We start from the raw sequence: 26,476 nt of genomic DNA, 5'->3' as shown, positions 1-26,476 counted from the left end.
TCTATTATTGGGAGAGAAAATATTACTGCATTTAATGAATTCCATAACTACCTCATATATTCATAGCACTTAAAAACTAATTTTTTTAGGTTTTTGCAAGGCAATGGGGTTAAGTGACTTGCCCAAGGCCACACAGCTAGGTCATTAAGTGTCTGAAGCCGGATTTGAACTCAGGTCCTCTTGGCTCCAGAGCAGGGGCTCTATCCACTGTGCCACCCAGCCACCCCTAAAAACTATTTTTTTTTAACAAGTATGCACACAAAAAATATAGTGCTAAGGGCATCTTTCTTCTTAGTTCAATCTTATTCAATAAAACAATCATATCTTAGGTACTTTCCATATTTAAGTCAACGTGTCTAGGTGTAGAGGATACAAAGATGAAATGTAAAATAGTGCATGCCCTTAGAATATACATTCCTTCTATGGAGCTACAACATGTGCAAAGATAAATAGGAGATAATGATGAAAATATGGAGGAATGAGAAAAATTTATTCACAGAAAATAATACATAGTTCTAATGTTCAGTTAGGAGTGGAGATAAGAAAGAGTATGCATTCTAGGCATGGGGACAATATGTACCTGGCAAGAGTTGGTTTGGTGAATTCTGAGACAGCAGGTAAGGCAGGTTGACTTTAATGCAGAGAAAGTGAGGGGAATAACATGAAATAACTTTGGGGAAAAAAAATGAAGATTACTGAGTAAAGCATGGACAGACCTAAGTTTTAGGGATATTAGCTCTGAAGCTCTGAGAAGGATAGACTGCAGAAGGAGAAGCAGAGAGACCATTCAGAAAGTTGCAGTAATAATTACCGAGAAAGAATAGAGAAGGTAAAAGATGTGAGAACTGTTGCAGAGAAGAAGGAAGATTTGAAAATGCTGTGAACCTAGGAAATGAAGATGCCAATCTCAGTAGATATATTTGGGAGAAAAGGAAGAGGATGAAAAAGGGGAGTTCTGTTTCCAAATATGTTGAATTTGAGATGCCTATAAGATATTTAGTTAGGGTTTTCCAGCTAAGGATGCAGGATTTATTAATTTACTTAGAAAATCCTAAGGATTCAGCAAAAAAAAAAATTACTTTTGACAATGGCTTAAAAAAAATAGCACTTTACAGAGTAAAAACCACAAAAAATTAGCAACTTCTCTATACAGAAAGATGAATATCTCAAAGGTAATAATTGAAATGAAGTCCATACAAAGTAACTATAAAATACATAAAACAGTTAGTCTTGTGTATCAAAAGGTATGAAAGAAGGTACTGGAAATGTTCACATTTCCTTTAAGACTATCATGAGGCTTACTTTGGAAAGGTTCAACATGCCTTCCAATAATATTAAAGGAATATATTTAGAATGCTAGATATCCAGCTCTAAAATCCAAATGTACCTTTTCCAGCAGTTCTGCATTGATTTTTTCCAAAACGTCTTGACTCTTTGATAGTTGAGCCGTCTTCTCTGAAATACATTCTTCCAGTTTATCAATCTTCTCTTGTTTTTCCTTCAGACACATCTCAGCAAATTTTAGTTCATCTTGTGTTTCTTGATCCTTAAGTATTAAAGGAAGATTCAAAATCATATTTACTGTTATAGTATCCTAACACTTCTTTGTTCTAAAAGACCTGGTTTTCATAAGAACATGTTTACTGAATGGGGATACTTACCTTAGTCATAAGGTTTCTGATGGTTCCTTTCAATTGGTTCCTTTCTATATGAAGAGCTTCTTGCATCTTTGTCAATTCATCTCTCTCCTCAGTGACAGATGTTGTTTCTTCAAGACTGGCTTGCAGTTTCTGAGCCAGCTCCAGATTTTCCAAATTTATCTTTTCCAGGGTATAATCTTTGGATTTTAATTGTTCTTTCAATTGTTCCATTTCCTTCATTTTTTCTTGAGCTTCCATGACTTTCTCTCTAATATTAAAATTCTGTTCTTGTTTTGCCTGAAGTTCTTGAATCTTGTAAGAAACAGAAAAATATTAAGTGTAATTATTATCCTTCCTAATAACATAAATGTAGTAAATTCAGAACCCAGTTAGTCATTATTTAATCACCCCCCCCAAAAAAAACAAGTTCACCTTTTCTTGCAGTTGAATACAAGTTTTCTCTAAAGCTTCTTTCTCTGAAATACATTCTTTCAGTTTGTCACTTGTCTCTTGGTGTTCCTTCAGACACATCTGAGCAATTTTTAGTTCTTCTTGTGTTTCTAGATCCTTTTGGGAGTGGAAAGGAAAGGAAGATCCAAGAAAAATATTTATAGTAAGATTATAAGACACTATTGTCTCTTTTTTTTGGAATATTAGTTTCTCATAAAACCATATTTATTAGATGTGGGACAAAATTATGCTTACCTTAGCTATGAGGTCCCTTATGGTTTCTTTCAATTGGTTTCTTTCTATGTGAAGAGCTTCTTGCATCTTTGTCAATTCATTTCTCTCTTCTGTTACAGATGTTGTTTCTTCAAGACTTGCCTGGAGTTTCTGAGCCAGCTCCAGGTTTTCCATTTCTATCCTCTCCAGGGTAGAATCTTTGGATTGTAATTGCTCCTTCAAATGACTCAGCTCATTTACTTTTTCCTGAGCCACAGTGACTTCTTTTCTGACATTAAAAAGTTGCTCCTCTTTCTCCTGCAGCTCTTGAATCTTTGTAAAAAAAAAAAAACCCCAACATATACTAATTTAGTATAAACAACATTCTAAAAGCTCCACTGGGCTACTCAAAGAGATTAAGACATGGTATTCACAACTTAAATCACATATCTAGTCACAAAAACAAACAAAAGCTCATGCTCTCTCCCCAAATCTCTACCCTGAGCCCCCATTTCTCTACATGTTCAGAAGACTTCCACACTCTTATAAATGTATGTTTCTTCTTTAACCCAAATGAAAGTTAAGGTTTCAATATCACCAGCCTCCATCTCAACTTCCACCTGCTTCCTCTGTATTAATTCTTCCTTTCATGCCCCTATTAAATATAACTGTTCCCTTTTACTTTTTCCTACCAATTTTGTTTCTTAGTATTACCTCATCATATACAACTTAGCCCCAACGCTTTTGCAAACTATTTTGGTAATGACAAGTTTTAAGAAAACTGATAACATTGGGGCAGTGAGGTGGCACAGTGGGTAGTTGGGCCCTGGAGTCAGGAGGACCTGAGTTCAAATCCGATCTCAGATACTTAATAATTACCCAGCTTTGTGACCTTGGGCAAGTCACTTAACCCCACTGCCTTGCAACCCCCCCAATGGTAGAATACTGATAACATTTTCTCATACACACACACACACACACACACACACACACACACACACACACACACTTCTTTTGGATCGTTATTACTGAGTTTTCCAATGAGTCCTGGTCTTTCTGTTACAAATACTTGAAAAATCTTTCAATTTGTCCAATGCCCATTTTTTTCATTCAAAATAATACTCAACTTGCTGGCTAAGTAATTCTTGGATATAACCTTGATCTTTTGCTCGTGACAATATAATCTTCCAAAACCTACAATTTTTTTTAGAGTAGAAGATGCTAAATTTGTGAAATCCTGATTAGGTCTATAGTATTTAAATTGCTTTTTTTCCCTTTGTTGCTTACAATATTTTCTTGTGAAGATGGGAATTTTGAAATTTGGCTAAGACATTTCTGAATATTTTTCTCTTGGCAAAGATTTTTTTTTTCCTATTTCTTCTTTACCCTCTTGTTCTAGAACTGCTGGGTAATTTTCCTTACTTATTTCTTATAATACGATGTCCAGATTAATTTTTTATCTTAACTATCATAACATATTACATTGTCTTTCCTTATTTTTTTATCTTAACTATTGTAACATGTTACATTGTTTTTCCTCAATCTGTCCTTCAAATCAGTTGTTTTTCTATGGCGTTGTTTCTCTTCTCTTTTTTTCTGCTTTTATTTTTTCACAGTATCTTACAATGTCATTCTATTTCTTGAGTCCAATTCTAGTTTTCAAGGAACTATTTTATTCTTTAAGATTCTGGACCTCTTTTTCCAATTGTTAAATTTGTTTTTATAATTTTCTAGATTTATAATTTTTTCCCTCAGTCTCTTTTACTTGATCTTTGAATTCCTTTTTAAGTGCTTCCAAGAATTCTTTTTTGGGCTTGTGACTCTTTGAGAAAGGAGTACTTCTTTTAACCTCCCTATCTTCTTTCAAATATGAAACAGATCTTCTTTTACAGCAAAATAGCTATCTATGATCAGGATCATTTTCCTTTGCCTATTGATTTTTTATTTTTATCTTCTTTTTAGCAACTTATCATTATAATCAGGTTTTAATCCTGAATTGGGTAATATTGCTTTAGGTCTCCTTATAGCCCCCCTTACAGTTATTTTCTGACTTGTGTCTTGGGGCTTGTAGGGGTGGAGGGAGGGCATGGGGGAAGACTCTTGGAGGAGTGCACAAAATATGGGAGTGGGAGTGGGAGGGTAGGTGGAAAAGATAAGGTAACAGGGACAGAGAAAAATAAGAGAATCTGAAAAATAAAACAAAGGGAAAAATAGAGAGAAATTAAAAAATAGTTAATTATAACTTTGAAATGTGAATGGGACGTTTATAGCAGCTATCTTTGTGGTGGCAAAGAACTAGTAAATGCAGGAATACTAACCAATTGAGGAACAGCTGAATAAGTTGTGGTGAATGGTTGTGATGGAATACTAATGTGCTGTAAGAAACGATGAAGAGAGCTCAATGATTTTAGAAAGGTCTGGAAAGACTTGTATGAAATGATGCAAAGTGAAGCAGAATCAAAAGATCATTGTATATAGTAACAGCAATACTGTTCTAAGAATGACTTTGAGCAACTAAGTCATAATGGCTTTTATAAATACACAAATTAAGAATGAAGAAAGATGCTAACTGTAGCTAAACAAAGAACTGATTATTAGAAGTATGTATAGAATAATTTTACATTATATTCCTATCTATGTTTAATGGTAGCCATCTATAGGGCAGGGTAGGGATAGGGAAGGAAAAAAGAAAAAGCAATTTACAAAATAACTTTGTTGTGTATTCGGAGGAAACTGCAAGTTACATATCACATAGATTTACAGTTTCATGTGCAAAAATCTTTTTTATTATTTTATGAAAATGGTTTTGTAAATTACAAATAAACTTGCAAAACAAAAAAAAAGAAAAGGAAACCTACCCTCTTTAGCAGTTCAGCATTACTTTCTTTAAGTTTATCAATCGTCTCTTGATATTTCTTCAAATCCATCTCAGCAATTTTTAGTTTCTCTTGTGTTTTCAGATCCTTTTGGGGGTGGGAGAAAGAGAAGATCCGAGAAAAATGTTTATAGAAAGATTATACAGACACCACTCTCATTTTTTGTAATATTAATTTCTCACAAAATTACAGTTTTACATAGGGCACAAGGTATGCTTACATTAGCTACTAGGCCTCTCATGGTTTCTTTCAGTTGATCCCTCTCTATTTGAAGATCCTCTTGGGTCCTTGTCAATTCATCTCTCTCCTTAGCTACAGATCTTACTTCTTCAAGACTTGTTTGGAGTTTCTGGGTCAGTTCCAGATTTTCCATTTCTATTCTCTCCAGGGTAGAATCTTTGGATTGCAATTGCTCCTTCAAATATTCTACCTCATTTGCTTTTTCCTCAGTCTCAGTGACTTCTTCCTTGATATTAAAAACTGGTTCCTTTTCCTCCTGCAGCTCTTGAATCTTGTTTCAAATTAAAGAAAAATAACCATACTAATTTAGTATAAACAATTGTTTCAAAAGCCCCACTGGATTACTCAAAAAGATTAAGATATGATATTCACAACTCATCACAGTCACAAAAAAAAATCAACCAATTCTCTCCCTCCCCAAAGTTTCAAAATGACTCCCAGTTTTCTCATTTCTCTGTGTTCAGAAGACTTCTATGCCCTTCAAGATGCATACACTGTTTCCTCTTCAACCTAGAAGACTAAGGTTCTAACATCACCAGCCCTTTTACCTCCAACTATTTCCTCTGTATTAGTTCATCCTTTCATGCCCCTATTTATAATATCATTGTTCACGTTTACTTTTTCCTCCTCCTCAGTTTTGTCTTTTAGAATTATACCAACTCATACAACTTAGACTCAACCTTTCTTCCAAACTATCTTGGTAATGATAACATTTTTCACATATGCAATAAATAGCTTGATCTTAATGGGTACCTTACAATTAGTCCTTAATACTTTTTCCTTTTTAAGTAGGAAATTTTGAAAAAGTTAATTAGACATTTCTGTAAATTTTATTCCTGGGATCTCTTGCAGATGGTGAACAGTAGATTTTTTTTTTCTATTTCTACTTTACTCTCTTGTTCTAGAACTTCAGGGCAACTTTTCTTAATTTTTTGTAATATGGTGTCCAGATTATTTTTCCATGGTATTATATTGTCTTTCCCCAATCTGTTCTCCAAAGAAGCTGTTTTCCTAGTAAGATGCTTCAGATTCTCTATTTTTTCTCTATTTATTTTTTCATAGTGTCATTCTATTCCTCTTGTCCAATTCCAGTTTTCAAGTAATTATTTTATTCTTTAAGATTTTGGACATCTTTTTTCCAATTGACTTTTTTTCATAATTTTCTAGATTGCTTTGTGCCCCCCCTAATTTTTCCCTCAATTTCTCCTACTTGATCCAATTTGAATTCCTTTTTAAGTTCTTCCAAGAACTCTTTGTGCTTGTGACTCTCTGGGATGGGAGTGCCTTTTCTTTTTAAACTTCACTATCTTCCTTTAAATATGAAACTAGATCTTCTTTTACAGAAAATAGTTATCTATGGTCAGGATCGTTTTCCTTTGCTTATTCATTTTTATTCTTATCTTATTTTTTGTAGCTTATTACCATAATCAGGTTTTATTCCTGAATTGTGGATAATATTACTTTAGGCCTTCCTTACAGTCCTTACTTTTGTTTTCTGAATTGTGTCCTTGTTCACATGAGTGGAAGGAGAAGATAAAGGAAGACTTGGAGGGGTGAGTGAAATAGGGGCCGGGAGGGTAGGCGGAGAAGATTGGGTAATAGAAATAGGATATAAAGAGAATTAGAAAAAGAACAGTTAAGTAAAAGTCAGGAAATCCACAAATAGTAATTATAACTTTGAATGTGAATGGGATGTTTAGAGTAGCTATCTTTGTGGTAGCAAAGAACTAGATACTGAAGGACTTACCCATCAATTGAGGAATGGCTGAACAAGTTATGATGGAATAATATTGTGCTACAAGAAATGATGAGGAGCTCAATGATCTTAAAAGATCACTGGAAGACATATGAAATGATGCAAAGTGAACAGAACCAAAAGAATATTGTATACAGTTAACAGCAATACTGTTTTATGAATGAGTGACTAAGCCATTTTAACTATTCTAAATGTATGAATTAAAAATAAAGGACACCCGAATGAAGATGCTAATTGTATCCAGAGAAAGAACTGATCATTAGAAACATGTATAGAATGATTTTACATTATATATCTATATATTTCTAAAGGTAGCCATCTCAAGGGCACGGTAGGGGTAGAGAAGAAAATAAGGAAAAACAATACACAAGATAACTGTTGGGTATTTGGAAGAAAAAGCAAATTGCATATGGCAATTTTGCAATTTCATGTGCAATTATCTCTTTTATTGTATTGTATTATGGAAATGTTTGTTTTGCTTTGTAAATTGAAAATACAAGTTTATAATACAAAAAAAAGAAAAAAGAAACCTACCCTCTTTTGCAGTTCAGCAGTTCTCTTTTCGAAAGCTTCTTGAGTCTCTGACACTTGAGCCGTCTTTTCTGAAATACGTTCTTTTAATTTATCAATCACCTCTTGGTGCGTCTTCAAATCCATCTCAGCAAGTTTTAGTTTCTCTTGTGTTTCCAGATCCTTTTGGGGGTGAGAGGAAGGGAAGAGCCAAGAAAAATATTTATTGAAAAATTATATAATTGTCTCTTCTTTGGAATACTAATTTCTCATAAAAATTATAGTTTTTTTTTTTTTTTTAGGCTTTTGCAAGGTAAATGGGGTTAAGGCCACACAGCTAGGTAATTATTAAGTGTCTGAAGCCGAATTTGAACTCAGGTACTCCTGACTCCAGGGCCGGTGCTCTATCCACTGTGCCACCTAGCTGCCCCCAAATTACAGTTTTTATATGGGGGATGAGGTGATGCTTACCTTAGCTATGAGGTCCCTCATAGTTTCTTTCAATTGGTCCCTTTCTATTTGAAGAGCCTCTTGTGTCCTTGCCAATCCATCTCTCTCTTCATTTACAGATATTGTTTCTTCAAGACTTGCCTGGAGTTTCTGAGCCAGCTCCAGGTTTTCCATTTCTATCCTCTCCAGGGCAGAACTTTTGGATTGTAATTTCTCCTTCAAATATTCTACCTCATTTACCTTTTCCTGAACTTCAATGACTTCTCTCTTCTCCTGCAGCTCTTGAATCTTGTTTCAAATAAAAAAAACACATTTAGTATAAACACCCATTTCTGAAAGTTCCACTGGACTATCCAAAAAAAGATTAAAACATGATATTCACAATCTCATCAGATATCCCTAATATACCCCAAACCCCTCAAAACCAACCCATTCTCTCCATCCCTGAACCTCTATCCTGTTCTCTAGTTTTCTCATCTCTCTCTAGATGTTCAAAAGACTCCTATGCCTTTCCAGATATACCCATTATTTTCTCTTCAACCTAGAAAAGAATAAGGGTCCAAAATCACCAGGCCTCCATTTCAACCTTCATCTATTTCCTCTGGATTAATCTTTCCTTTCATATCCATATTTAATTTAATTGTTCCCTTTTCCTTTTCCCTACCCAATTTAGAATTTTATTTATCACCCCCTCATATACAACTCAGTCCTAATGATTCTTTTCAACTATCTTAGTAATGATGACAGTTTTAGGAATACTGATAACATTTTCTGCAGTATTTGAATTGTTTTTTCTCTTTGACTGCATTATTTTCTCTTTAAGCTGGGAATTCTGAAATTTAACTAAGTCATTTCTGTATGTTTTTCTCCTGGGATCTCTTATAGACAGTGAGCAATAGATTTTTTTCTATTTCTACTTTACCTTCTTGTTCTAGAACTTCAGAGTAAGTGTCCTTAACAATTGTCTGTATAACTGATATAATATGGCATCCAGATTTTTTTTAATCACAGTTTTCAGGTATTATATTGTATTTCCTCAATCTATTCTCCATATCAGTTGTTTTTCTAATGAAATGTTTCTCATCCCTTTTTTTTCCCCTGGTTTTATTTTTTCATAGTGTTTTATAATATTATTCTATTCCTCTTGTCCAATTCTAGTTTTCAAGGAATTATTGAATTCTTTAAGATTTTGGACCTCTATTTCCAATTGGTTAACTTTCTTTTTATATTTTTTAAAGATTGCTTCACCCCCTACCCCCCAGTTTTCCCTCAAGCTCTCTTACTTAATCTTTGAATTCCTTTTTTAAGCTCTTTCAAGAACTCTTTTTGGGCTTGTTACTCTTTGGGAGAGAAGAGCCCTTTTTTTAACCTCACTATCTAAGTTTGAACATAAAACCAGATATTATTTACACCAAAGCAATTATCTATGGTCAGGTTAATTTTCCTTTGCTTATTCATTCTTTATTTTTATTTATATTTAGCAGTTTATTATTATGATCAGGTTTTAATCCTGAATTGTGAGTAATATTGTTTTAGGCCTCTTTATAGTCTTCCTTACTTTTACTTTCTGAATTGTGTACTTGTTATTTGTCAGGGTAAAGGAAGGAGATAGGGGAAGACTCTTGGAGGGATGGGAAGGTAGGTGGAGAAGACAAGGTAACAGGGATGGAGAAAAATGAGTTTGAAAAAAGTAAACAGTGAGAAAAATAAGAGGAAAATTCACAAACAATAATCATAACTTTGAAATGTGAATGCAATGTTACAAGCAGCTATCTTTGTGGTGGCAAAGAAGTAGAAATTGCATGGATATCCATCAACTGCAGAATGACTGAACAAGTTCATTTTGTCTATTATAGAAATAAGGGACATATGAAGATGCTAACTATGCAGAGAAAAAAATGACAAATAGAAGTATGCATAGAATAATTTAATATTAAATATATATGTCTAATGGTAGCCATCTCTAGAGCAGGGTAGGGATAGGGAGAAAAAAAAATGACAAGATAACTTCATTATATATTTGGAGGAAATTGCAAGTTGCATATCATAGATTTGTAGTTTCATGTGCAAACATCTTTTTTATCACATTATATTATGGAAATGATTTTGTTTTGTAAATTCAAAATAAAATAAATTTGCAATATAAAAAAGAAAAAGAAAGGAAAGGAAACTTACCCTCTTCAGCAGTTCAGCATTACTTTTTTCAAATGCTTCTTGAGTCTCTGACACTTGAGCTGTCTTCTCTGAAACAGATTCTTTTAGTTTATTAATTATCTCCTGGTGCTTCTTCAAATCCATCTCAGCAATTTTTAGTTTCTCTTGTATTTCCAGATCCTTTTGGAGGTGGGAGGAAGGAAAGATCCAAGAAAAAATATTATACAGACTAGTTTCTTATAAAGTTATAGTTTTTATGAAGGTGGCAAGGTGATGCTTACCTTAGCTATGAGGCCCCTTATAGTTTCTTTCATCTGGTCCCTCTCTACATGAAGAACCTCTTGTGTCTTTGTCAATTCATTTCTCTCTTCTGTTACAGATGTTGTTTCTTCAAGACTTGCCTGGAGTTTCTGAGCCAGCTCCAGGTTTTCCATCTCTAGCCTCTCCAGGGTAGAATCTCTGGATTGTAATTGCTCCTTTAAATGTTCCACCTCATTTATTTTTTCCTGAACTTCAATGTCTTCTTTTCTGAGATTAAAAACTGGTTCCTTTTTATCCTGCAGCTCTTGAATCTTGTTTCAAATAAAATAAATAAACAAGCAATACTATAAACAGCTGAGTTCTCAAAGCCCCACTGGGCTACTCCAAGAAATTAAAATTTGGATGGCATTCATAATCTTATCCATTATCTGCTCATAAAAAAAAGAAACCTACCCTTTTCTGTAGTTCAGCATTAGCTTTCTCTAATGCTTCTTGAGTCTCTGGCACTTGAATGGTCTTCTCTGAAGCAGATTCTTTTAGTTTATCAATCACCTCTTGCTGCTCTTTCAGATGCATGTGGGCAATTTTTAGTTCTTCTTGTGTTTTCAGATCCTTTGGTAATATTAGGGGACAATACAAATACTTATTTAGAATAAGATTTTACTACTATGTCTTCCTTCTTATAAGGACATATTTATTAGATAGTGAGAATTACCTTAGCTTCAAGTTCTCTTATGTTTTGTTTCAGTTGATGGTTCTTTTCTTGAAGAGCTATCAGTGTCTTTGTCAACTCATCTCTCTCTTCAATTACAGATGTTTCTTCAAGACTGGCTTGGAGTTTCTGAGTTAGCTCCTGGTTTTCCAAATTTATCCTCTCTAGAGTAGAATCTTTGGCCATCATTTGCTCTTTTAATTGTTCCATTTCCTTCATTTTTTCTTGACCTTCAATGATTTCATCTCTGACATTAAAAAGTTGCTCATGTTTTTCCCGAAGTTCTTGGATCTTTTGAGAAATGAAAAAAAAAAGTTCCTGATGTTTCTTATCCAGACAAATGCAGTATTCCCCAAACCCAGTTAGTTATTCAGGTCAAAAAAAAACTAAGCCCACCTTTTCCTGGAGTTCAGCACTAGTTTTCTTTAAACCTTCTTGATTATTTAATCCTTGAGCTGCTTGTTCTGAAATGCATCCTTTCAATCTATCAATTACCTCCTGGTGTTCCTTTAGATACATCTGAGCAATTTTTAGTTCTTCTTCTTTTTCCAGACCCTTTATTAGAGGAAATCCCAACAAAATGTTTACAATAACAGTACATCAACATTCTAAAAGACTAGTTTTTCATTCTGAAAAGTATAGTGTGATACAAGAAATGCTGGTGAATTATATCCTCTTTGATCCAATGATATTATTCAGTGGCATATGCCCTGAATGGAAAAGACTCACATATAGAAAAAAAACAAACTGTAATTTTTTTTGGAGTGAAGACCTAGTAACAAAGTGGGTACTCACTAAAAGGAGTGTCTAAACAAACTGTAGGATATGAAAGCAATTTATTTTTGTGCAATGAGAAATGAAGACTACAAAGAATTCAGGAAAATTTGGGAAGTTTATTAAGGAATTATGTAGATGATGTTTGTCCTTCATTCTCAAAGAAGACTATAACTATCAGGGAGGTAATGCTATGACAAGCACATGAATCATTTGAGTGAGAGGGTGCTGTGCTAAGTTATCAGCCTCCAAAGTGTCAAGTGTTTGAGTCTGGATTCAAACTCCCATTCTCCTGACTCTAAGACCAGTGTTCTCTTCTTGCATCAGAGGGAATTAAGGGAGTTAAAGGATTTAAGGCAGCAGAACTAGGAATACAAATTATATAGCGATCAATTTAACGCAAAAGAACAAACAATGAAAGGTCAGAATTCTGAGCAATGCTATAACTAATAGTTTTTTTTGATGGATTATTGGTAGTTGAATTATTGGATGGTTGTTATAGATTCCTCCTGTGGAGAGGGGGTGTAGAACATAACTGCAGAAGAGATATATGTTGATAGATATGACGTGATATTTTGATTTATATTGGGTAGCTCTATTGATTTGTTTGGATGGATGGTTCTATTGGCAGGCTTTGTAAATTGTTTTGACAGTGTTTTAGCAATAAAACATTTAATTGAAAATTAATGACTTGACTTTCACAAAATAATACTTAATACAATAAAAAAGTAGAAATGTGAGAAGAATGGAAGACAAACATATTTTGGTGGAACTGTGAGTTGTTCTAACTGTTCTGTATATTGTCTTTGAACAATATAAGAAATTACTAAACTTTAAATACTTTCTGACCTAGTAATCCCTCACTCAAGGTGAAAGACAGAAAAAAAGAGATCCAATAAATGCCAAAATATTAGCAGCAGAGAACAGGAAATAAATGGGACAACAGTCCATTGGGAAATGACTTAAAAAAAACACTAAAAATTTTGGACAATAATTTACTATTAATATGCTTAAAGAAATGAAGAGCATGATGAATGCAGAGAAATAGGACATTTTTGTGGCCTGTTGAACAATGAAATAAACAGAGTGAAATAAATATATTCTTTTGGTCTGAATATATGGAATGATAACAATGTAAATGAAAAGGTTGCTCAAAAAACTTGACCTCTTAGAAAATGGAAAATCTTAAAAGTCCCAGAGAACATACACATAAACATAACACACCATTTTGCTCAAGGCAGAGCAAGAAAATATTAGAAGGGAATGTTTATACACATACAGACACACACCCTCCCTCACATACCTCACCCCTGTATATTTATATATATTTATACAGAATATATATTTATTGTTTCTTATAAAGGAAGTTTCAGGTTTTTTTCTTTGTTTCTTTGTTTCTTTTTTTTGCAAGGCAGATGGGGCTAAGTGGCTTGCCCAAGGCCACACAGCTAGGTAATTATTAAGTGTCTGAGACTGGATTTGAACCCAGGTACTCCTGACTCCAAGGCTGGTGCTTTATCCACTACGCCACCTAGCCGCCTCAAGTTATATAGCACTTTTTTAAGTTTTTTTTTTTTGCAAGGCAATGGGGTTAAGTGGCTTGCCCAAGGCCACACGGCTAGGTAATTATTAAGTGCCTGAGACCAGATTTGAACCCAGGTACTCCTGACTCCAGGGCCGGTGCTTTATCCACTGCGCCACCTAGCCGTCCTAAGTTTCAGTTTTGAAGGGGGTTTGGGGAAAGGTTTTTTTTTACTTTCCTAGAAATCACAGTGAAAAAAATTAACCAATAAATATAATTTATTAAGTCTCAATTATGTACAAAGGTATTCTGGGAGGCACTGTATTTAGTACTGAAAAATCGAAATACATCAAAAACAAAATAAACTTACCACATGGAGGAAAATGTGATACTTACTTTAGTTTTAACTTCTCTGATGTTTTCTTTGAGTTGGTCTTTCTCTACTTGGAGAACCATCTGTGTTTTCTTCAATTCATTCATTTCTTTGGTTATTGATGATGTTTGTTCCAGACTTGCTTGGAGCTTTTGAGTCAGCTCTAGGTTCTCCATTTCTACCCTCTCCAGAGTGGAATTTTTGGATTTTAATTGGTCCTTTAATACCTCCATCTCATTCACTTTCTCCTGAGCTTTAATGACATCTTTTCTAACATTTAATATTTGTTTCTCTTTTTCTTGAAGTTCTTGGATCTTAAAACAGAAATGTTCATTAAGATTGTTATTTTACTTTTATTTTCCCAAAGAAAAGTTCTTTCAAAGTTAATGCAATTACAAAACCCATGAGTTTTAAGTAAACTAATGAAAGTAGTACACTCTCAATCAAAGATAACAATCACTGGGATTGTTTCGTAATGATCAGGAAAAGTAAATATGGAAATGAACACAAGAGAGAAAAAGATGGGGAAAAAAGGAAAAACATTAATTTTAAAAATCTTTAGTTTATATTCTGCTACGCCTTTGTTTTAAAAAAAATGCTTCAAATAGATACTGAAAAGGTAAACATTCAACAACAACGGAAAAGATGGTTTTATCCTGATGTGTCTGGATTAGCAAGGGCTTAATAAATACTATTTCACAATTATTCAGAAGAGAATAAGAGCTTATCCTCACCAATAGAACTTATTCCTTATGTATGTGGATAAAACACTTGTTCCTTTTTATCTGTGTTTGTTTTTAATTTTAAATATGTTGACTCCCTTTATGGAATATGCAAGGTTAAGAGCAGATTCTCTTTTATTTTAATGCTTATTGATTGACTATTTTCTTTCTCTCTGTATTGATGTGTATATTTATGTATGCACATAGATTTAGTTTATAATGAATTAGGAAAATATAACAAACAAATGAAATCACTATCTAAGTACTTGGGGAATTATGAAACCTAACTTCAACTTGGCACTTCAGTAGGAAATGGCTGAGAGTTTGTCCTGTTCTACTTTCTAAGGAGGACTGAGGATTTCATCCTGACAGATTTTCAGGGACAGGGTGGAGAACTGCAAGAATTCAGGAAGCAAATGCCAGGGCAAAAATCTGACTGCTGCCTCTTGGTTTATGCTTGACCTGCTTTGGAGCTGTGCAAGAATAAACTGCTGCACCAGAACCCTGGTGGTCCCCAGAGATCTTCGTCTCTGACTTCTAGTTTCATTCAGACTATTAAAATCCATTAGGTGTTTTCTTCTCAGGCCTCTCATCTATTTTGTATATTTAGTTCTTTATAAAATCTCCCCCATTAGAATATAAACTCCTTCAGAGCAGAGGGTTTTGGTCTTTTCTTTCTCCCCTCCCTTTGTACAGGACTAAGCACAAGTATCATCTTCCTAACCGGTTTTTCCCTTTCCAAATTCCTACTATGTCCCTTCCTTTGATTTGTTGTTGAGTTGTTTCAATCATGTCCAACTTTTTTTAACGCAATTTGAAGTTTTCTTGGCAGAGATACTGGAGTGATTTGTCACTTCTTTCTCCAGCTCAGATGAAAAAATTGAGATAAACAGGGTAGAGTCTTGCCCAGGAGCCAGTAAGTACCTGAGGCCTGATCTGAACTCCGTTCTCCCTGATTCCTGGCCAGAGGCTTAATCTATTGTGTCACCTGAGTGCCTTTAAAATAATTACAGAACATATAAAGTACTTGCCAAGACACACTGGCACTATGTGAATACAAACTAGAAAACACTCCTTGCTACCTGAATAAACTTTTTATTCAGTCACACCAAGCATGGTATCAAAGGATTACTTACAACTAGAAAAAATAAAATCATCTGGAGGAAAAAAGTCAAGGGAAAAGTGAAGGAGGGGGCCTAAGATCATTATATCTTAAACTATACTACAGTGCATTTATCCTCAAAATGTGGTCCTGGTTAAGAAATAGAGATTGAACAATGGAACAGATTAATTATAGAATATGCAGGGAAAAAAGATCTCAGCTATTAGGCAAGAATTTACCTTTTGACAAAAACTCTTGTGAAAACTGGAAAAGTCAGAAAGATTCTAAGTACAGATTAATAGCCCATATTATTCACTAAGAAAAGATCCAAAAGAAGATATGATTTACACACAAAGGGTTATATCATAAACAAATGAGGGGTGAGAGTTCATGATTAAACAAGGGTAATAGAAGGTAAAATAGGTAATTCTGATCTGCATATAATTGAAAAGGTTTTTCACAGACAAAACTTTTAACAGTTAAAATTGGAAGAGAAGCAGGTAATGAAGAAAAAAAAATTTGCAGTAAGTTTCGTAGATAAAAATATTATGCAATAAAAATTGTATTCAATTAGAAAATTTAGAAATTTAGAAAAGCAAAAGGTGAAGAATATCAAAGGAATGAAAAAAATGTAGATGACGATTGTAACACCATATCTTAAATGCTATCATAAGGTAGTAGTTATCAAAACCATCTGATACTAAGAAATAGAAAGGTAGATCAGTGGAACAGTACCAGCAGTAAATAATTATAGTAGCCTTGTTTTAGAGGAAATGGTAGGCAGAGGAATAATGTTAGACTGGCAACCAATTAACTTTTTGTACTGACCTTGTGCTAACAAAAGATTATTCTGTGTTTATGTTAGCAAAAGCAATCCTGCATCATCCCTGGGAAAGGTGGTTACTTTAGGCCTCCCTGTACCTCCTCTGGTTTGACAAAGACTATCTAGGGTACACTGAATCTTGTCAGAAACATTCTCATGGGGCGGCTAGGTGGCCCAGTGGATAGAGCACAGGCCCTGGAGTCAGGAGTATCTGAGTTCAAATTCGGCCTCAGACACTTAATAATTACCTAGCTGTGTGGTCTTTCTTGGGCAAGCCACTTAACCCCACTGCCTTGCAAAAAAAAAAAAAAAAACTAAAAAAAAAAAAAGAGTGCAGAAACATTCTCATGTGTCATATCAAAGCCATCTTCTAGACAGGCAAAACACCAGAAGTATCTTCCATGGAACACTGAGGCCCAAAAAGAAAGTTGAGATGACAAAATATCATCTAGTAATATGCTAACTGTCCCGCACTATTTCCAATTTGATTTCCTAAATAATACTGCACATTAGACATAGAACTAATCTCTCCCTAAACCCTCCCAGCACACCTCCCTTGCTTGGCTTTCCCTATAAAAGTCTCTATATTTCTTTACTCTCTGTGCATTCCTTCACTTAGGGAATGGTTAATGACTGTGACGGAATACCCACTGTCACACACCAACAAACACAATGGCCCTATAAAAGGAAGATGCTCTCCACCTTCAGAGAAAAAACTAATGAACAGAAGTATGTACAGCACTTTATTTGTGCTTAATGGTAGCCTTATGTAAGATGGGGTGGGAAGGGAGGGAGAAAAAAAGCATACAGCAGAAAACAAAAGAAGACTTAGAAGGAAGCACAGAAAAGCAGGGTAGCTTTGAAAACAAGGTCCTGTATTATTATAAAAAAAAGTAAACCATGAAATGGAAATTTATGGTTTTATATTGAATCCTCTTCTCTTATATTGTGTACATGGAAAATTTTTTTAAGTTCAAAATGAATAGAAAAATTTAAAAAACAGGGGCAGTTCAGAGAAATCTAGGATAATTTATATGAATTATTTTACAGTGAAGGGAATAGAATCAGAACCCCCTTATATAATAATAATACTGTAAAGACTTAGGAACTCTCATTAACAATGACCAAACAGGATTCCAAAAGGACTAATGATGAAACAAGTTGCCTACCTCCTGAAGGCTTCAAGATGCAGCAGCAGGAGACATTTTGTTTTTTGATGTGGCCAAAGCAATAATTTGTTTTATTTGACTATATTTACTTCCTCAAAGTTTTTCTTTTTTCCTTTTTTTCAGGTGAGGGAGTTGAGGGGAGAGAGGGTAGATTTTCATTAATTAAAAAAAATTTACCTTTTCATTGAGTTTCTCTTCAGTGTCTGCCAATCTCTCCTGAGCCCTCAAAAGTTCTTCTTCTTTCTCTTCAGTTTTCTTCCTTTCTTTGATGACTGCCTCTTGTTGTTTTTTAAGGGCTGCTCCAATATTTCTTAATTCCTCTTGGTTTTCAATCGCCTAGAACAAAACCCAAACATGAAATAATATAACAAAGCAAAATAGGTTCAGTATTGAAAAAACATCATAATCAACATTTCCTGTATTTTACCTGTAGAAAAAAAAATTAGACAAGCCATGACACAAATTTTGGACTCAAATAATTTAACAGGAAGTCTAGTCTAGTGAGAGTATTTATTGGTTCTCATGTTTCCCTTTTTCCTTGGTCACATTTTTTTAACCTTTCATGTCTTTTCTACAAGTTAGGAATCTACTTTGTTTCATCATTCTTGCTCTTCTTTGCTTCCATTTTTTAAAGGGTTTTCCTTTTTAAGGTTCTAAAACAGAACATTCTAATTTTTTAAAAAGGAATATTTCATTTTCCTTGATAATCTGGAAAGTAAAGGTGTATCCTTCAAGTCCAAAGGAGCTCAGTCTTCACTTCAAAATTCATCAAAACTGGGGGCAGAGCCAAGATGGCGACAAGAAAGGATCGTGTCTTGGGTGCTCTGTCATAAAACTCATAAGCCAAGGACTCTAACCAAACTTTCAAGAGACAGAACCCACAGAGGGCCCCAGCGAGGCAGTTCTCCGACTCAAGGTAACCTAGAAAAGAGCAAAAAGGCTCTGCTCCCCGGGGCTGAAGGGGCGACCTGCCAGAGGGGTGGCACCAGAGCGAAAGAAGCTCAGCCTCCCGGATGCAGCCCCAGGGAGCTGGGAGTTGTGGCTCACCGCAGCAGGGGAGTCTCCTGAGTTACACCCCCAGGGAGCACCAGGCACAAAGTCGGGGAACAGCGGGGGACCTCTACCAGAGCAAGCATGGAGCCCAGCCCTCAGGGCACACAGCCAGCAGAGGCCAGATCCAGGAACAGAAGCAGGCAGAGCTGGTGAGCAGGAGCCCCCAGGGCATGAGCCTATTGAACCTAGGGAGGGGAGTGAAGAGAGAGAGAGAGACTGCCAAGCTCTGTCCTCTGTCCCTGGAACAGGACTCTGGGGCTCTGACCACATTCAGATCCTAATCGCAGTCTAGCCCCCCCCCCCCCCACCTCAGCCCTGTGGCAGAGGGGGGCACATATGGTCATTCATAGACCAGGATATTGAGATCCTTGTGGGAGTGTCCCAAAAGCTCAGGAAGCACCCCCAAAACAGGCTCAGGCTGGGAAAATGAGCAAGCAGAGAAAAAAGAGAAACACCATTGAGAAATATTTTGCAAATGAGCCCAAGAAGGATCAAAATACTCAGTCTGAAGATGAGGAAGCACAAGCTCCTGCATCTAAAGACTCCAAGAAGAACAGAAATTGGTCTCAGGCTATGACAGAGGTCAAAAAAGACTTTGAAAATCAAATGAGGGAGTTAGAAGAAAAACTGGGAAGAGAAAGGAGAGAGATGCAGGAAAAACATGAAAATGAAGTCAGCAGCTTAGTCAAGGAAATCCAAAAAAATGCTGAAAATAGCATGCTAAAAAACAGCTTAGGTCAAATGGATAAAACAGTTCAAAAAGTTATGGAGGAAAAGAATGCTTTAAAAAGCAAAATTGGCCAGATGGAAAAAGAGATAAGAAAACTCTCTGAGGAGAACAAATCCTTCAGACAAAGAATGGAATTCAGGGAGATTGATGAATTTGCCAGAAATCAGGACTCAATACTTCAAAAACCAAAAAAAGGAAAAATTAGAAGAAAATGTGAAATATCTCATTGAAAAAAACAACTGATATGGAAAACAGACTTAGGAAAGATAATTTAAAAATTATTGGAATACCTGAAAGTCATGATCAGGAAAAGAGCCTTGACATCATTTTCAAAGAATTCCTACAGGAAAATTGCCCTGATATTCTAGAAGCAGAGGGCAAAATAGAAATGGAGAGAATCCACGGATCCCCCGGAGAAAGAGATCCCAAAATTCATCAAAATTACTTAACAAATTAGAGAAGCATCTTGTACTCTAGATAACCACCAGGGTGAATATTTTGGGGAGTCTTCAACTCTAGAACCTTCAGTCTCCTCACTTTGTTTACACCTGGATAGAAAACCCAATTCCCTTTGTTTTTTCTTTACACTTTCTTTTTCTTCTGTCTTCCTCCATCTCCACTAACCAACTTCAACTTGTTTTCTTCTTCTTCAGTCTAACACTCCTTCTCTCATCCAATCAACTGGGACTGGGGTTGGAATGACCCGAGTTCAAATTCAGCCTCAAATACTTCCTAGCTATGTGACTTAAACAAGTCATTTAACTTGTTTCTCTGGCAGAAGGATCCACTGGATCCATTGGAGAAGGAAAAGACCAATCTCTGCAGTATCTTTGTGAAGGAAACCCCATGGACAGTATTGGCATGTCTATGCAGTCACAAAGAGTTGAACATAACTGAACAACCTCCCCTCCAAAGTGGGAACTTACCTTCCTATGAGTCAAAAGAAGTTCAGTACAAAATCAAACATGGTCCATAACGAATTTCTCCCTACTCAATCCAAAATGCTCACTGCCCCAATATGCAATGTTAAAATTTCATAAGAAAAACAAATAGGAGCAACATATTGTGTTGAGATATTGAAAAGCACATGATTTGCTAAATAAACGTTACCATTTCAATATTTTCCTCTAGATCAATTTTTAGTTGATTTTTTTCAGCTGTAACACACTCCAACATTTGCTGTAGTTGATTTTTTTCCTGAATCAAGGATGAAATCTGTCTTTGTTGTTGACACAATTCATTGTCCTTTTCACAGTCTGTTAGAGGCACAAGATTTTGTGGAGCTTCCAAATTTTGTTCTTCATTTAGCTTGATGGCCTATGAAGACATTAAGGAATTTGTAGCATGATAACATGCTATTTGACTTATATCAACTATGAAGTTACTTGCTTATCTAGCCACAAATAAGAAAGTATAAACTGATTCATATTATCAAATATAATATATATATATATAGCTAGCATAGAACACGTACCTACATGCATGCACAATACAGACTCAGACATATACTCTTATGGTTTACAAAACAAATTCCTTAGAATAAGAAGATAGTACAGGCATTTATTCCTAAAAAAATAGAAACTTTTAAGTCACTACTTAAGGTCACATTGGAAGCTTGAGAGGTTTTTAAATATTTAGTACAATATTAGCACTTCTTACTAAGCAATAATGATCACTGTTTACTTCTATGCTGTCTATTCTATACTTCCAACTATAATAGACACACACACATTTATTTAAGACTTCTGAACCTAAATGCTTCTAATAAAGCCACTTTTTAGGTTTCCTCTTGGCGCTTTCTTTCCTCTTACCAGCTAAGTCATATCAAACAATACATTCCTTGAACAAACCACCACAAAACTCCCAAACTCAAAAAGACTTCTCAAGTTTAATAATACAGGTGCCATTAGCACCAATGACTATAAAATTCTGAATGATAAATCTAAAATCCACTGTAGGCTTATCAACATATACCTTCACTGTCAGAATATAAACTAACATTGGGCTAATCCTGTTCAAAAAAGCATTTCCACTAGTTCTTCCACCTTACAAATTATGTTAAATATTTAGAGAAATAGCATAAGCACTTAAATTTCCCAGGAAATGGAGAGATTGCAGAGGATGATGACTTTCCACAGTATTCAATAGGATGAGAATGGGTTGCATGCCACTGGAGGAACTACACTGCATTTTCGATGATCATAATTTGCCTGAAAAAAGTCCATCTTTTAAACACCACTATTATTCTGGAGATGCAAATCCTAGGACCAACATCTTGGAAGATTAAATACTGTTGGCAAACTTGAACACTGGACAGCTTCATGGTGGGTCTAAGTAGGTCATAGCAAACTGCTCATAGTGATGTATTTACAAGAGAAAGGATGTGTGTGTATGAGGTGAGGAAGAGAGGGGCCTCTGCTATGGTGAAAGTTAGAGATGTACAGACCAGTTATTGCACTGGTCTAAGAAACAGAGTAAGACTTGGTAGAAGGCCTGTAGCAGCTCAATGAGGGGATCCTTTAGGGAGGAGCTATGCATGGACATGGGCAAGAAAGTACAGGATGAAGAGTCATCGATAATATGATATTTGTGCTGGTGAAGAGAATACCAGCTAATACATTTACTAAAATGTACAATCTTTATTTGAACATACAAAGATGGGTACCAATTCGACCAATTTTAATCTCTTCCTTTCTCTAAGAGATGGTACAGGAGAAAACCAAATTCACATAGACGGTGGTATTATCCTCAAATGAAATGAATATTTGTTATATGCTAAGAGCAATTGTTTTGGGGATAATGATATATCTCCAAAATTACAATAAAAACTATGATTTGATATATCCTTTGGATCACATACAGCTTTTTAGGGTTATATCGATTCTGGGGAAAGACAACCACAAAATTCTTTATCCATAAACTTAATATAAGTCTTCATTACACAAGAATAAACCAAGAACTGACAAGAGAGTTTCTGGTAAACTCAGTCTTTGGTTGTACTGTCAAATAGTAATAAACACATGATCTCAATAATGGTCAGATGTAAATTTGTGACAATATTGAGCAGATGTAATCACTGACTTTATTCTCTGAAAGCCACAAATATTTTGCACCATTTATTTATATATTTATTGTTGATGTTATTTTTGGTGAGGCAATGGGGTTAAATGACTTGCCTAAGGTCACACATCTAGGTACTTATTAAGTATTTGAAGTCCCAATTTGAACTCAGGCTTTCCTGACTTCAGGGCTGGTGCTTTATCCACTTCAGCACCCAGCTGTGACTTGCCCAAGGTCACACTGCTAAGGCCAGATTTGAACCCAGGTTCTCCTGACTCTAGGTCCAATACTCTTCACTGGGTTAAATGACTTGCCTAAGGCTACACATCTAGGTAATTTATTAAGTGTCTGAAGTCCAATTTGAACTCAGGTTTTCCTGACTTCAGGGCTGGTGTTTTATCCACTTCAACACCCAGCTGACTTGCCCAAGGTCACATTGCTAAGGCTAGATTTGAACCCAGGTTCTCCTGACTCCAGGTCCAATACTCTTCACTGTGCCATCTAGCTGCCCCTCATTCATTCATTCATTTTATTTTTTTTAGGTTTTTGCAAGGCAAATGGGGTTAAGTAGCTTGCCCAAGGCCACACAGCCAGGTAATTATTAAGTGTCTGAGGCCAGATTTGAACTCAGGTACTCCTGACTCCAGGGCTGGTGCTTTATCCACTGCACCACCTAGCTGCCCCCCCCCCCCATTTATTTTTACTATTAACAAAACTACCTACCAAGAATGAATCCAGTCTATCAATGGAAAAATTTAATTTTTTTAAAAAACCATTTATTAATATCAAATAATTCCTATCTTCAAGGAGTATAGGTTTTATTCTGGGAGAGACAACATGTAAATATATTAATAACATGAGCCGAGTTTTTGAAGGAAACTTCAACAATTCCTTTCCAAAGCCCCAAACATTCCTCCTCTAAGAGACAGATGAAAAGGAAGGTGTTTCAGGCATGAAGGACAACCAGTGTAAAGTTAAAGATACCAAGTGCCATTTGTGAGGAACAGACATTATTTTACAAATAACTGAAAATGAGTGGTTGATAAGAAGGTTAGAGTTCTGCTTAAAATATTTACAATTAGATTTTCATGACATGAAAAAATGAAACTAAAGGATGTTGACAAAGTAGAGTTAAGCTGACCCTTTGGTGTATAAGTAAAGTCAAATGGACAAGGACAGGATGATTTGTTTTTTTAATCTCTGCATCTCCGGAACCTCACACCCTTCCTGACACAGAGTAGAAACTTAATTTTTCAAAGAGATGAATAAAGCAAACACCTGTAATGGATTCTGATCTCATGAATTCAAATGAGGGTTCTATCTAAAGGGACAATAAATGTAGACGAATATGGCATTTTGCCTTTCCTTACAATTCATGATTATTTCCTTTTTGGTTCCCTGAACATCTGAATCGTCAGACTCTCTTATGGAAATGCTAGAGGTATTCATAATTTCTTGCCACTTCAGAGATTGAGGAATATTACTACATTCTTCCAGGGTACTTATGTCCTTTATCAAAAGATTACAAAATGACAGAAACAATTTCCAAAAGAAAAATGCAAAAAAAAAAATTATATCTTTCAATTTATCCCAATATTTATCATCTTAGTACAATTCTAACCCTCTTGTCTTACCAAGTTTGTGGCATCCTGAGAATCCTTCCTGAGTTGATCTTTCTCTCTCTGTACGGTCTCTTCAGGTTGCTTTAGATCATCTTTTTCACCTGTACCAGGCTGTCCAAGAATCTCATGAAGTTTCTCATGAAGCAACAGTTTATTCATCTCTACAGTTCTCAGCCCAGAATCCCCATTATTTAGTTGTTCTTCCAACTTCTGCTGAGTTTTACAAAGTTCTTCTCTCACTTCAACAAGTTTTTCTTGCCCAAGGGTCTTTTGGATTTTTTGAGAAAGTTTTACAAAAGGAATTAAAAAGTGTGTAGGAGTCAGTAAGAATAGAATTCAAATCCATTAACTATTTTAATATCCCTGATTCTTTAATATTTCTTCCAAACAAAAACTACACTTTTTTACAGCTGAAACAACTTTTAAGAATTGCACTATGGCCAAAAAATGTTATCCTTTGAACTCAATTCAACCTCTGCGTGTAGTAGGGCTATCTGATAATATGAAACTGAGACATAGTTGAAGTCTTTCTGGATTCTGGTTGGACCTAGGAATTTGTGCACCACCCACCTTCCTAGCCTTTGAGAACCCAAGGTCATTCTATGCTCTAACAAGGAATCAAAGTTGGATAACAGGAGGTAACAGAATTCCTTGCAAAAGGAGAGAATTCACTCACCTCCATGCCAGGTTCACCAACCAAATCATCCAAATCTAAAACACCTTCATGAGCTTCTCCTGATAGAGTTACAATCTGGTGTTTCATTTTCTCAATCTCTTCAAGTACACTAAAATAATTTTGTTCAAACTCTCTATGGTATTGTTTGAAATTTTGGTATTCCTGAGCCATCGTTTTGTGATTTGACTGGGCAGCTGCTAGCTCTTCTTTGGTCCGCTTAATTTCATCAAGTAATTCTCGAAGTCTATTGTCCTTACAAACTGATTCGGCCAGAAGTTTATCCTTTTCTGCCATCAGCAAATCTAGCTCTTCAGATTTTTTGAGTCTCTACCAATAAACAATTAAGTGAAGTTAGTTAAATTGCAGTATATTTTGGAAACATTTCAGCAGAATTAGGTACACATAAACTCATCAATGCTCACTTTATGTTTGGGGCTCGATGAGGATTAAACTAGAACAAAAAGCCCCTTCATTCAAATAGTGTTCATTTATCCTTACAGCTAAGTTTAGCAACATAAACAACCTATAAACCTGGAGAATCATTCACTAGCTTGTAAGATATGTAAGTAAAAACAAGCAGAGCCTTTTCCAATTATAAAAAAATTTGAAACTGCAGAAAACAACATTCAGGTAGGAACATAATCCAGGCAATTGTTAAGTGTGCTAGCAAAACATTTCTCTACTTCAGTTGATAGTATCACTTCTGCCAAGTTAAAAACCAGAGGATAAAACTGTATTCTTGGGCAGCTAGGTGGTGAAGTGGATAGAGCAACAGCCCTGGAGTCAGGAGTTCCTGAGTTCAAATCCAGCCTCAGACACTTAATAATTACCTAGCTGTGTGGCTTTGGGCAAGCCACTTAACCCCACTGCTTTGCAAAAACAAACAAACAAAAACCCCAAACAACTGTGTTCTTGTAGACAAAATCCACTAATACTTGCTTATTACTATAATGAGCCATATCATAGGAATCAAAGTACTATATTAAAGGACTTTAGAAAAATTATTCCACCTCGTGAATTGCTTACCTCTTTCCTCAGAATTTCTAGCTCAGTAGGTAAAGTCTTCAATTCAGAGAGTATATTAATTTCTCTTTGCAAAGCTGCATTTTCTTCAATTTCTTTATCCAAGTCTTTTTGGAGATTGTTAGCCTTTCTTTCCAATTCCACTGCAAGGCGCAAATCTAAAAAAGGTTGTGGTGAATTAAAAATTAAAAATTTTTTGGTGGAATGAGCCTTGGAAATAAAAATATTTAAACGATTTCACCATCAGATTAATTTATTTCATAATATTTAAATGATTTTTACCATCAGATTAATATCTGATTTTATCTATTTATTTAATTTCAATGTTTTTAAAAATTTTCAGTTCCACTCCCCCTTCTACTGAGAAGGCAAGAAATATAATATCCTTATATCAGTTTTTTTTTAGGTTTTTGCAAGGCAATGGGGTTAAGTGGCTTGCTCAAGGTCACACAGCTAAGTAATTATTAAGTGTCTGAGGCTGGATTTGAACTCAGGTACTCCTGACTCCAGGGCTGGTGCTCTATCCACTGCACTACCTAGCCACCCCCATATATCAATTTTTTTT

At 35.3% G+C, this 26,476-nt stretch overlaps 1 protein-coding gene across 3 annotated transcripts in view; it reads right to left on the bottom strand.

Moving 5' to 3' along the window:
* Positions 1-26,476, bottom strand: part of CENPE (centromere protein E) — a 99,265-nt gene that overhangs the window by 36,084 nt on the left and 36,705 nt on the right. For all 3 annotated transcript variants that reach the window (XM_074228770.1, XM_074228771.1, XM_074228772.1), the window contains exons 21-39: positions 25,915-26,069; positions 24,889-25,215; positions 24,225-24,479; positions 20,641-20,847; positions 17,925-18,083; positions 13,955-14,245; positions 11,659-11,817; positions 11,266-11,553; positions 11,004-11,162; positions 10,571-10,861; positions 10,311-10,469; positions 8,157-8,423; positions 7,710-7,868; positions 5,400-5,690; positions 5,162-5,266; positions 2,346-2,636; positions 2,073-2,207; positions 1,662-1,952; positions 1,388-1,546 (exon numbers count right to left, since the gene is read on the bottom strand). In XM_074228770.1, coding sequence (XP_074084871.1) covers positions 1,388-1,546; positions 1,662-1,952; positions 2,073-2,207; positions 2,346-2,636; positions 5,162-5,266; positions 5,400-5,690; positions 7,710-7,868; positions 8,157-8,423; positions 10,311-10,469; positions 10,571-10,861; positions 11,004-11,162; positions 11,266-11,553; positions 11,659-11,817; positions 13,955-14,245; positions 17,925-18,083; positions 20,641-20,847; positions 24,225-24,479; positions 24,889-25,215; positions 25,915-26,069 — 4,148 coding nt within the window. The remainder of the gene's footprint in view (positions 1-1,387; positions 1,547-1,661; positions 1,953-2,072; positions 2,208-2,345; positions 2,637-5,161; positions 5,267-5,399; positions 5,691-7,709; positions 7,869-8,156; positions 8,424-10,310; positions 10,470-10,570; positions 10,862-11,003; positions 11,163-11,265; positions 11,554-11,658; positions 11,818-13,954; positions 14,246-17,924; positions 18,084-20,640; positions 20,848-24,224; positions 24,480-24,888; positions 25,216-25,914; positions 26,070-26,476) is intronic.

This window comes from Macrotis lagotis, chromosome 3 (assembly GCF_037893015.1).
Source record: "Macrotis lagotis isolate mMagLag1 chromosome 3, bilby.v1.9.chrom.fasta, whole genome shotgun sequence".
In the NCBI taxonomy this organism is placed as follows: domain Eukaryota; kingdom Metazoa; phylum Chordata; class Mammalia; order Peramelemorphia; family Peramelidae; genus Macrotis; species Macrotis lagotis.
This window is presented reverse-complemented; position numbering and strand designations above follow the sequence as displayed.